Source organism: Tigriopus californicus, chromosome 9 (genome assembly GCF_007210705.1).
Source record: "Tigriopus californicus strain San Diego chromosome 9, Tcal_SD_v2.1, whole genome shotgun sequence".
NCBI lineage: Eukaryota > Metazoa > Arthropoda > Copepoda > Harpacticoida > Harpacticidae > Tigriopus > Tigriopus californicus.
The window spans coordinates 6,573,307-6,585,608 of NC_081448.1; the positions used below are offsets into that span (position 1 = coordinate 6,573,307).

At 42.5% G+C, this 12,302-nt stretch overlaps 2 protein-coding genes across 2 annotated transcripts; one reads left to right on the top strand and one right to left on the bottom strand.

The window, feature by feature from the left end:
* LOC131887173 (sialidase-like) lies at positions 1-2,925 on the top strand. The gene is made up of 3 exons (XM_059235704.1): positions 1-181; positions 352-1,331; positions 1,449-2,925. The coding sequence occupies exon 2, from the start codon at positions 368-370 to the stop codon at positions 1,286-1,288; it is 921 nt and encodes a 306-aa protein (XP_059091687.1). The 5' UTR covers positions 1-181; positions 352-367; the 3' UTR covers positions 1,289-1,331; positions 1,449-2,925.
* Positions 2,926-5,364: 2,439 nt separating this feature from the next.
* On the bottom strand, positions 5,365-12,083 carry LOC131887115 (MFS-type transporter SLC18B1-like). The gene is made up of 8 exons (XM_059235641.1): positions 11,911-12,083; positions 11,582-11,807; positions 10,785-10,839; positions 10,206-10,386; positions 6,371-6,566; positions 6,174-6,299; positions 5,879-6,002; positions 5,365-5,796 (listed from the first exon to the last, which is right to left on the bottom strand). Exons 1-8 carry the CDS (start codon positions 12,066-12,068, stop codon positions 5,597-5,599), a joined length of 1,266 nt encoding a protein of 421 aa, XP_059091624.1. The 5' UTR covers positions 12,069-12,083; the 3' UTR covers positions 5,365-5,596.
* Between the last annotated feature and the right edge of the window lie 219 nt (positions 12,084-12,302).

The window sequence follows — 12,302 nt, forward strand, 5'->3', positions numbered from 1 at the left end:
AAGATTGGCAGGATTGGATGGTTTTGCTCTTACCCTACTAGGCTCTCACTCACTCCTTGAAGTTTCTCGGGACCCTCATCAGTTCTTTTCTGGCTTCCCGACTACACAGTGTGGGTGATTTCTAACAACTAGTGTCTTCGGCATTAGAATCCTGAATAGGAGTCTTTCCCCCGAAATTCAGGTAGGAATAAGAGTCTCCTTGGTTGTTTGTTCTAACTTGGTTTTTCGTTTCCACTCGTTTCTATTGAGCGCTTGAAACTTTTGCTAGCGTTGAAGTCTCCTAGTCTCGGGTTTCTCTATCCTCAAAAATGCAAAAAGAACACTACTTACGCTTTACTCCCTCCATTCTAGGCCTTCACCTTTAAATATGAAAATTTTCACGGTATTTGCCACCTTAGTGGCTGTTGCTCTGGCTGACAAACCGAGTCCGGTGTTCAATTCTCCTTCGCAGTCTTCCAGTGGTTATTCTGCACCTTCGTCCAGCTCCTCAGGGAGCGGCTATTCTGCTCCTCAATCCTCAGGCGGAAGTTACTCAGCTCCTCAATCCTCCAGCGGCAGCTACTCGGCTCCACAAGCCTCGTCCTCGTCCTCCGGTGGAAGCTACTCGGCTCCTCAAGCATCGTCTTCTTCAAATAGCTATTCAGCCCCGCAATCGTCCGGAGGTGATTCCTACGGTTCTCCCCAAGCTCCCGCGGAGGATTCCTACGGCTCTCCTCAAGCTCCTGCCGAAGACTCGTATGGTTCTCCACAAGCTCCCGCCCAGGACTCGTATGGCTCGCCCAAGGCTCCCGTGCAACAAGACAGCTACGGTTCTCCTAAGGCCCCGGTCCAACAAGACTCCTACGGATCCCCTCAGGCTACACCCGTGAAGACGTCTAGCTCTCACTCGGTTCCCGCTCCTCCCCCTCCAGTTCAAGGCCAAGTTGGCACTCAAGGCTATTACTATTACTACTACCCCGTGACGAACTCCAATCCCGCTCCTTCCCATGGGGCTCCCTCCTATGGGGCTCCCTCTTACCATGCCCCATCGACCTCGTATTCGTCGTCGTCCTCCAGTTCGTACCATCCCTCTTCCGGAGGTGGTGGCGGAGGCAAAGGAATCGTTGGAACTGCCATTGTTATTGGTGCCATTCTAGTTGGACTGGTCATCTTGGCCGGCATTGTGGGATCAATCTTTACCTTTGGCAATGGACGATCATTGACGGACGATTTCAGCCTAAATCAAGAGACTTTAGACAACGTGACTAGTTACGTCTACAACGCTGTGAAAGCATATCAAGAGTTGTAGGGCGGTATCATAGCACCTCGTCAGCAATTTTGGGGTATTCGGGGTAAGCCACTTTTCCCATACTCCTCGCTTTATTTCGTCTTTTTTATCCCGCCCAGGACACTTGGTCCTCCAAATTGTTTGGAAACAATGCGCTCAAACAGGTATATCTCTCTTTCAGTGTTTGGTGAAAAGTCCCTCCCTCTTTAAAAACTATACTGTTACACGGCGGAGATGCGTGCCACGTTTATCTCTCAGAAACTCATTGCCCAAAGCCTGGGGCGGTCTTTTCAAGAAGTCCCTTCCCAAGCATCGGACACAGTTGAATTCGTTGGTGCCAAATTCAAAACACGTGATAGCTGCTCCATCGCCGCCAACATGATGCACTACTCCTTTCTTCTCCTCTTTCCTACTCTCTCTGTCTCTCTGACTCTCTGACTCTCTGTTCAAAGGCAAAGACTGCCCATTACTTTCGACACTTTCTCAGTCTGAGCTCCTTGTGCACAACAACCATCTTAAAAATGCCCTACTTCTCGCAATCTTAGTATCTATCATCAAGTTCCTTGCTAAGAGTCATCCAGTACCTGGTTAATAATTAATACTCGAATATTTTCACCTTACTTACTTACAGTTCTACTGTTTAATTTAGACCGTTTAATAAATCTGTCCTTTTCCCCTATCTCCTTTCCCATCCTTTTCTCTCCCAGTATCTATTACCATTTCCTGCCTCTCTCGTCCGTCCATGCTTGCAACACGCTACTCCCAAGCGAAAACGGAACTACTTCGAAACCCAAGCCTTTTGTGATTGGAACGAATACTGACCTGCTCGGAATTCTGGAACAGGTCAGCACGAGCGAATCCGTCTCATCAATTGAGTCTACTAGTGAAGAATGAATGAGACGAAAAACAAGACATTGTTGGTCTTTTGACGTACGCGTGGATGACGAAGAACGGAATCAGAACTCGGATGAGGCGAGTCCTCGCCAGAGTGTCCTGTCTTCTTGTTGTGATGGAGAATGATGTTATAAAGTGAGACAAAATGTTCAATGATGACAAGTGGGAACTCATTGGGTTCCATTGTCAATAGTGACTACAAACAAAAAAAAACAACAGACCCAGCAGACAGAGCAAAACGCATACCATAACTAGTGATCATCAAATTGGCCACCATTAAAAATGTGGTTGAACATTCTTAACGAGGAGGACAACAATGCTCTGACAACAGAAAACTGGCCAAGTTTCGCATACAACCGATGACGACAAACAACAACCAGAAGAATCCATCCTCAAAACACTCACGATGAAACAATCTCGGTTTTTTACTACGTCCCCACCCTGGAGTGGCTAATCAAAATTCAATGGCCTCTCAAAGAAACAAACCAGAATATAAAAAAAGAACAACGAAACAACTTCTAAGAGGGCACTGGCGTTGCACTCTCCCACATTTTGTTCGGCTCTCTTCAGGCCTCTTTTTCTCTCCCTGTCGTCGTTCCTTCCCATCAGATTGCATGACTTTTGCATTACCCGCACAACCAATCATTATTCTTATCCCACAAGTTATGGCTGAAAGTCGAAAACGGATACTTTCTTTGGCCAGTCCATCCACCAGTCCGTCAATCAGTCAGTGAGCCAGTCCGCTCGTTTCTCCGTCCATAAGAAAGTACGTCAGTGAGTAAGTGAGTGAGTGAGTGAGTGAGAGAGTGAAAAAGCCTGTCAGTCAGTTGGGGTCCTTTCTGGTCATACGCAAACACATACACATATACACACACGGGCACACACACACACATATTTACTCACGACTCTCCCCTACGTACGTATGTATGTATGTAGGTAGGTAGGTAGGTAGGTAGGTAGGTAGGTAGGTAGGTAAGTTCCTCCTACATACCTACTACCACGTACTCGTCGCACCTTCCGAAGCCGAGCTTTGCTTTTGGCGCTCGAGCCTTGTCCACAAGCTCACTTTTTCTTTTTCCAGCGCCTCTCGGCTCGATCGGCGCATGCATGTCTCCGAGACGTCGTGGACTGCTACCATAAGGGTGATGAAGAAAATGATGATGGCGACTACTTTCCAACACGTTGCTGTTGAAGATATTAGTAGGCGATTACTGTATGTAGAAACTCCTCTCTCCTCCTCCTCCCCCTCCTCCTCCGCCTGCTCCTCCTTCTTCGTTTACTTGTTCTTTCGCTTCTCTCACGACCCCACAACAACATTTCACAACAACAAAAGTACCATCCACTGTGAGTGACCATCGGAGTAAAGATACTGAAAGCGAGAGAAAAAGAGACAACCTGCCTCAATCTTCGTGTCCGATGATTTTCTGGGTGTGCAATCAACACTCCCACGAAATCTTAGTGGTTGTGGCTGATGTTGTTGCTACTATTGTTGTTGTTGTTGTTGTTGTTGTTGTTGTTGTTGTTGTGGTGGTGGTGGTGGTGGTGATGATCATGAAAATAGTAATTGTAGCAGTAGATTGGTTGCTGTGTATGCTATAATGACAGTATCATCAGGACCGGCTCTTTATGTTGGATTTTGCTTCGATTGTGGTCTTGATGCAAATGGTGTGACCGCTGGCCAAACTCCCTTGCTCAAACGCCCTGTCCCCTATCTTGATCAGCCTCGATTCTTCGCTTCATGGTGGCTACCTTTGGGCTATTCAAAATTTCCACGATGCAATAATCCCTCGTTCGAGGAAGCAGAAGACGTTTGCTTAACAAGAAGACCATCGACTCTGGTTGGTTCGGTTGGTGGGAACAGCAGCAAGAAAAAGAATGAAGAGGGATTCGGCTGACTTAGAACACAAGAAGTCGATTTCACTTTTTTCCAAGACTTTGTCTTGTCTTGTTTCGCCCGGGAGGCAAAGAAACCGGCCTAACTCTGAGCTCTTACGCCGGACTTGCACTGGAAACGGGGATTGATATCTAAAATCAAAGTAATTTGACGGAATGAGACGGTCAAGCTCCATTGCTGTTCCATTCTAAACGATCATTTGACCACGTCATGGCTGAGCAAAGCACGTATATCGCTCTTCGTTGTTTGTTTGACACGTTTGTAAGTATAAGTAAGTACCCTTGAATTAAGAGATCATTCATTTGGAGGCTCCCATCCTATCGAAATCAGAGAACATGTTCCATTTGAATCTTTCACAATGGTATGATTTGCTAGCAGCTTTGTCGATTCTCTTCGAAATTATTCCCCTTTTTCTATTTGAGCCCATGTCAGTCGGATTCGAGGTGAAACACAAAATCCCTCAACTCTTGATTGTATTGGGTACATCTTGTGTGTGTGTATTCCTACGGAGAGTGAGTGAAGCATTTACCCTTCTTTGAATTCCTGTTCGTCTTGTCCATCCAGGACTTGTTCTTGAACTCGGCCATTTGGCTCCAACATTTCTTGGGGCACACCAACCACCCTCAACCATTCCTCGTGCTCCTTCTTCTCGTACTCTATGCTCGCACTGCGATGAAACTCGTAAAATAGGTTAAGCCAACTGGTTTGGTCCCGTTACCTACTTATGAAGTGGAGACGGAAGACGCCATGACGTCACTCAGGAGAGTGGAGAAATTTTTTAGACTTCCAGCCACTCTGACGGCGGCTCCGACCACCACCATTACCACTACAACCACTTCGACCAAAACCATCCTTCCTGCTCTTAGGTGAGTAAGAGGGTGGGCTCCCCATTCAGCTCTAGGTGTGCCCTCCAATTTGGCTCAAGAGGTTGGACGCGCCTCAAAACCCAATCGGTCGACTATGTGGGCATGGACGGATGGCCAAAAAGCAACACATCGACAACCTAAGGATTGCCTAAAGAAAGATGGGCAGAGCCAAGCCAGCATAGGAGTCATCGCAGCACGACCTCGCGGGCTTGAATTTGAATGGATGCAACAATAGCAGGCATTACATCGGGCATGCATGCTAATTCGCGTGACATCGCCTTTCATGGGCACTTCCCTTAAGACGTCTACTAAATGGTCAATTGATGAGAAGAGGTGAGACGAAGGATTTATTGTCTGAGGTCTATTATTGTCTAATAAAGAAAAATGCATTTATGTATGACACAAGAAATCACGGCCGTTAAATTAAAGCCAGTAAAAACATACTTGGTTCCGGTCTCTCTTTTATTAAGCAATAGGCGTACACGTACTAGCGTAGTTTCAACACATGCGCACAACTAGCGGAACAATCGGTGACTGGAACCCATCTGCAAGGTAGGGTTAGATCCTTAACTTGAACATGTACCGAAGTGTGTAAATAACACAGTATGCATAGGCTAATGGCTGGTTGTACTTGCTCTCCGCGAATGATTTTACGGGGTCACTTGGGGTATTAGATCAAGGGATTTCTTCGTAACTGTTTTGCATTCGTCGAGAAACAATCTTTTGACAGAGTTCAGCAGAATCAACCAAGGCCATGACCAAATAGAGGCCAAAGAACACAACCGTGGTTGAGGAGAATCCCTCGGATTGGACCAGAAATCCAGCGAATGTGGGACCAACAAAATTCCCCAAAGCAAATGCTGACATCCACAGACCTGTTTGGCGAGATGACGAGTTAGGGTATCCTTAGTATATACCTAAGTCTTTCTCATCCAATGGTCTAACAAAGCAACTAACCTGTGATCATGATCCGGGTGTCTAAATCATCGGCGAATCCCATTTTGATGACACGTTGGTGAGCTCGACCAAAACTAGATACCACCATGGACGCATATGCTGTGCCAGCACAAGCCATCATAAGCTTTAAGTAATGTGAAAGTCGTTCGTTAGCAAACTACTGTAGAAGTGTGAGATATCAACGGCGTTATGGCACGAAAATGGAAAGGCTCTAGCATAAATCGCGTTCCAACGTGGTCTTCGATAGACACGTTTTTTGATTGTTTCAGGATGCAAAAAATGACGTTGTCTTTACCTGTATTAAGATCACTGACGGTTTCACAGGAACAAAAGGAACAGGTCCAATGAGGGAAAAAGTCAAGAGAAACAGACAATTTCCCAATACTGAAAACACGGTTGGGTTACCAACTTTATCCGCAATCTGTTCAGAGAAAGAATAATTCTTTTCAATGGTTGATTTGATCTCAGTCTTAATGTGCATGAATCACTTACTGTTCCAAAAATCACATTTCCAGACATGTAGCAACATCCAAAGATAAGAAATGTGATCCCCACGTCCAATGTGGTCGCTTTGTATTGGCGGAGGTGAGGTTCCAACATAGATTCCAAGACTCCATTGCCACACAAAGTGCAAAACAGATCGAAGAAAGGTAGCAACAACGAAAACGAGGAGAGAACTTGACGAAATCTGGAAAATGATAAATCAAACTATTCGGTGTGCCACAAGTCACTAAAGCATAGTCCAAGTCAATAAAACAAGACTAGAATCGTCAGATGGTGCAGCCTGCATTGTTGTATGATTGCACCATGACCATTAAATATGGAAACAAGGAAAAGTGCTAACACAAAAATCGAATTGACATGTCAAACAAATGTTGGTGAAACCCATTCAGTTCAACTTGTTTCAACAGTTTTCACCATGCCTAACGCAATTGGTAATGACTAGGGGTCGGAAAAATAGTTTGTGATTTTGGTCAAAATAGTTTATGTAGGTTTTTAAAATCAGCCAAAATAAGTTCCGAAAACGTAAAAACAAAGTTAAAAAGGTGAAAAGAGGTTTTTTTATATGTTTTCCTATTCTAGTGTTGTGGTGTTTTCAAGGCAAAAATGCTTAATTATCACGCTTCAAGATCCTCTTGCTCTATGAACTAAGAATTGCTTGGATTTACATCAACGCAAAATTCAATTTCAAGGTGGACTCATATCTTTTACTTCTAAGTAAACAATCATATTTTAGAGCATCCTGATATTATAGCCCCCGACAAAGTAGATGAGTGGTCTCTAAAATCAATCCTATCTTTTGTGTGAGAATCGAAGGTAGTTGGATACAAAAAAAAACCTTAAGATTTAGTAAATAGAAAAAGTAAAATACATACACCTTCAGTTACCTTTTAATGCCAATTAATACATGCTTTCATAGGACGAGATGATCAAAATAAAGAAATTCATTAAAAATAGAAGCAACAAATATTAGATGAATGCGAATGTTATCATCCCTCGGGTTTTTGGGAAAAATAGTGTATTAAAGTCATTATATGGAATGTTCAGGGTGCAGAGAACTCAAAGAGCACTCTTTTTTGCCCTCTGAAAATCCTTCCCCCTCCCTCAAAGAATTGCTTAGAGATATATTGCTTAGAAGAATCATATTGAGTCTCACATTGTCACTAAAAGGGGCTATTGTAAAATCTAACACCATACCACGAATGATCCAATTTTAGTCTAATGGAGATTGGTAGACCTCTGACTTTTGTCCATCGACCTTTTGGCCTGTAATCCCATATATTTGCCCTCGGTCTGGTATGTTGCAAAGGGATTCACCGTTCTTGCATGAAGTTCTCCACTCGCAAATGATTCGCCAGGCTTCAACCAGCCCTTAGTTTTGGCTCTGACATCAAGACTGTGCTCACTTACATTTTCGAACATTGAATTGGTGGCAAACAATGCGAGGGCTACCAATCGGTTTTAAGCTAAAATTAGATCATTTGCAGTATGACAATACTGAATGCGTTTAATAGTTCATCTTTATGAAAGCTTGGGGTTCAACGTCAAACAAATCTTTGAACCAGGACAACTATTGTCAGACAGAGCCGAGGTGGTCCCGAATTTCTTTGCAACCACCCTTCATTTTCCCCTAAGCATGACCAAAATCCTTCAATTTCCCCGAAAATCCTCAGTTTAAGGTTGTTTTATGGTTTAAATTCATGGAAAAAAAATTTCCCAAGAAATGACCAAAATAGTTTAAAATTTCATTCAACCTAAAGAAATCATCTTTCTGATCCCTAGTCATCACTATAGCCCAGACATTGGGGAAACTGTTTCCACCAGGGCTGCACTCTCCCATAGTGTACTGGCCAATACACCAATAAGAGCTGATTTCAATGCCAGGACACTTTTGTGAGTTTTGGTGCAAGCCCCTCCCTCAAAGATGAATCACTTGGAAAAGGCAATGTTGAGGTCCGGGCTTGAGGGAGCCTTTGATGCTGAATCGGTTAGAATTCAAGAGGCAATGGCGTGGTCATGTTACCATCAGTTTTTCCAATGTGTTTGCCATGCCATCCATCACCAGTTGCAGCAGCTCTTGTGAAGACTATTGAAATAAAGTAGAATTGAAATTTTCTCGACAACTATGTTCAAGGTTTGATTCAATATCGAGCGTAATTTGGTAGTTATGAGTAGTTTCTCTCTTATACTTAATGGTCATGGTGTGCGTTTTATTTTTATATATTATTCCAGTTCTTCCAAATCAATTCTGGGAGACCTTTGTCCCAACAACAAAGCTTGGGCCGACACTGCTGCCTTTTGGCCCAGGTTCAGTTTTGTTTATGAATTGCTCTTCAGGGTATTGAAAAAAGGAACAAGCAATTGAGTCAAGGACACCTATAAAAGGAGGATTGGACAGTGCAATTGGCAAGGCTAGGCCACTTTGTGATAACAATATTTAAGCTCCTCAAAAGTTACAAGAGATGCTACCACCCAGTATGAAAAAACGATACAAAAGAAAAAGGTATTGTTTTTTTATGATAAAATTTTGACATATGTTACTCTCAACGAAAATATCGAAAGTTTCTGGTTTATGTAGTAAAAATTCTAGAGTTTTAGGAATACGCAATTATGAATATAATTAATAAAAGATGTGCAATTTGGCCTCAAATGACAGTACCTTGCTGTCTATTTCCATTTCTGCATTCGTCTAAGAGCTTTGGCAGAAAGTAAAATCGGCCTACCTCCCCAGATGATTGAGTGCAATTACTGCTTGAGTTGAACTATTATCATAGAAAGGGAAATTTGCAAAATTTGGCAATCAATTGACTCCATTTGATGCACAGGGCGTTTTATAATTGTGGCTACTCAGATACATAGGTGTATCTAGCTAAGAAGTACGAAATACATGGAGACCTCTGCTCGGGCGTTCATCTGCGTGTTCTTTATATCCGCTCCCAATTAAGCTACCAAATTCGAGATAAGATGCATTAGATGTTCGTTGAAGAAACTCATATACAAAATTTCAGCATGAGATTGGGACTTCCCTAATCCTCTCAGCATTTATTGAGAGCTGTGTGCCAGACTTCCAGAATCTTGCTCTTTGTGGCCTCCATGTTGCCCTCGTTGATCGCTTGATCCAAGGGTGGCCAGGGCAAGAAGTCGAGGTGGTGTCGATTTTTGGGAGTTGGGGGCCAAAACTGCTTGACTTTGAAATTGAACTGTTGTTGTTGCGTACGTGCGAAAAAGCGTGCAGCTGATTACCTTTATCAACGTGCCATGTCTTATTGTTCTACTTGAAGTCTTTGATGAGCTAAATATTTGAAACAGCTGATATGTTTGCATTGCCAGAATTTAAAAAAATCCATGTATATTCGGTACATGATAGCTCCTCGATTGTCTTGTGATCCATGTGTTCATATTTGACTGCAATATTTAGCCTCGTGGTAATTATCCCATGAAGCATAATGTGATGGCATAGATTAGGCCTAAATGTGACGCAATCATCGATTTCTTGCGCGATTGCACAAATTGGCGATAGTTATTCGCATTGAGAAGTGCAAGATGTGAACGTCTACGAGGGAAACAAATATTCCAAACGTGGGACAATGAATGGTGAATTTTGATGAAGTCGCAAACAAATTTCAGTAATACGATTCAAATTTAGATGCCATCTTGGTAGCAAGAGTTATTTTCATGTCGACTTAGCTGTTGAAACACGGATTTTCATCGTTTACTAAGGAAGAACTCACCAAGCAAGGTGGGAAATATGCGCAATCTGAGGCTTAGGACCAAAAATGCAACGGAGTTCGTTCTCGTAAATCTTGAATTTCAAACAATTCATTACCCTAAGACCGGTCTTGGCTGCTCTTGTCCGTCTGGCCGAAGTGTGACATGTCTTGTTTCATCGTCCATATGCGGGATGGTAAAGTACAAGCTAACAGACAAAATTGTGCTGATAGACCCAACCACGAGAAAAGGAAATTTAAAGCCGCCCACTTCATAAAGGGCAGCTCCAACCGCCGGTCCTATAAATCAAGAGATACATTACTATGGTCCATCAAATTTAAAACGTTGTATGTTGGGGATGTAGTAAAGTAGCAGAACAGTACGCTAGTAGACAGTCCAATTTGTATGTGCTTGTAGTAAAAAGAAGGGTCGTGACACCAAAGCTATTAAACCTGAATATCGAGTTTTATTTTAGACATAGAGCTAGATCTGCAAGTCTCTTTGAGTACATCTGAGTCTATGTAAAGGCCTGATATATTTTTGTACTGAAATCTATGCAAAGCTTTTAGTCAGCAAATACTGTCCAAAATTACGCGCACTTTTTGCCTGACTTAAAAGGACAAAGGTAATTGATCACGTCTACAAGATAGGAAAAATTTATCACAGGTGTTGAGTTAATACAGTAAATCGGACATACCCATCATATATCCGAGGCCGAAAAATGTTTGCGTCCAACTCATAATTTGGGCCACCTAGAAATAAGAAAATAGAAAATAAAAACCAATCAATAAGTCAAGCTGAACAAACATTATTCATAAAAGGTCTTATTTTTAATGTCATCTATGCATGTGGTTTCTTTTACTGCATGCTGAATGAATGACTGGCCTCACAAATGGAGGCCAGTGATTTTCTTTTCGAGTTGCTTTAAAAAGTGAGATTTCATTTTTTTATTTTGTTAAAGACATCCACAAAAATAAGCTACGGGGCTTAGAGGCTTAAGAAACACACGAAATGTATAAGAAACTAAATTTGCCAGCTCAGGTTAGTTTTTGGTTTTCATTCATCTGTAGTTAATCAAAGAACGATGAGGACAGGGCTTGCTGAAGGAAAGTGTTTTTTTTTTCAACGGAGTCATTTCGCGTTCTATAACAGGGCAGGAGCTCTAGGTGAGGACTTTTGTTTGCCAGTCTATTTTCAGATATCTGATATTTTGATCTAGTCCCTTGACTTGAGGATAAAATGTCAACTCATCAATTCAGTTGGTACTCAAAACTAGAGTACAAGTGCTAGTGAGTAAACATGTTTCCCTCCCCAATCATTTTGTTCTGCACAATCGACCCACTTTCAAAGCATCATCTTTAGAGCATAGGACAGTTTTGAAATTAAGTATGCTCGTTCATTAAGTTGCGCGTAATTTCTTAACATATTGTTGCTTTCACAAAACATCGGAAGGGATTGAGATTTAAATCAAAACATAGAATATGATTGTCCTACCTTGTTGGGAAATAGTTTCATTAGGATTCCGACGGCAGCACTCCAAGCCATTGCGGTTCCAAAGCCCTCAGCAAATCGAAGCACATACGACAAGGTGATGAATACCTCACAATTCTTAAGAAGGGGCAGGAAGGCAAAAAGAAATCCAGAAACACCTTGGAAAATGGAACCAGTGGTGAAGCATAATTTTGCGCCCAGGCGTGGGCCGTATTTTCCGAATATAGGACTGGAACAAATCAATCGTCGTCACCACAGTTGGCCACTATTCACGTTCAGCTTTTGCTAACACTGTCTCGTTTCGGTCTTTTTTCGTACGGTTTGGTGCTTACCTGAATATAAACAATGACAAATTGGCAATCCCGAAAACAAATCCATATTGAGCTGGCGTTGCTCCCATTTTCTCGGCCTCCGACGGATAAAAAGGAGGCTGAAGCGAGATGAGCAATCCAAGGGCGACGTACACTGATTGCGCGTAATAAGATGTCATGATTCAAGAAGAGTATTCGTTTCTGGACACCTTTGTTCATCTTTGTCCTTGCTTGACATATTGAAAAAACAGCATTTTGCTTTTACTTCAGTATCTTGTGCAAGATTTAGACTAGAAGAAAGAGCACTTTACTTTCAGGTCAAACACAAATCCCACAACCCACGTGAAGGCAATTGCAAACAAACGCGAGACAACCAAAGAATGAAATGTTCTTCTTGAATCATGAAAACGAGA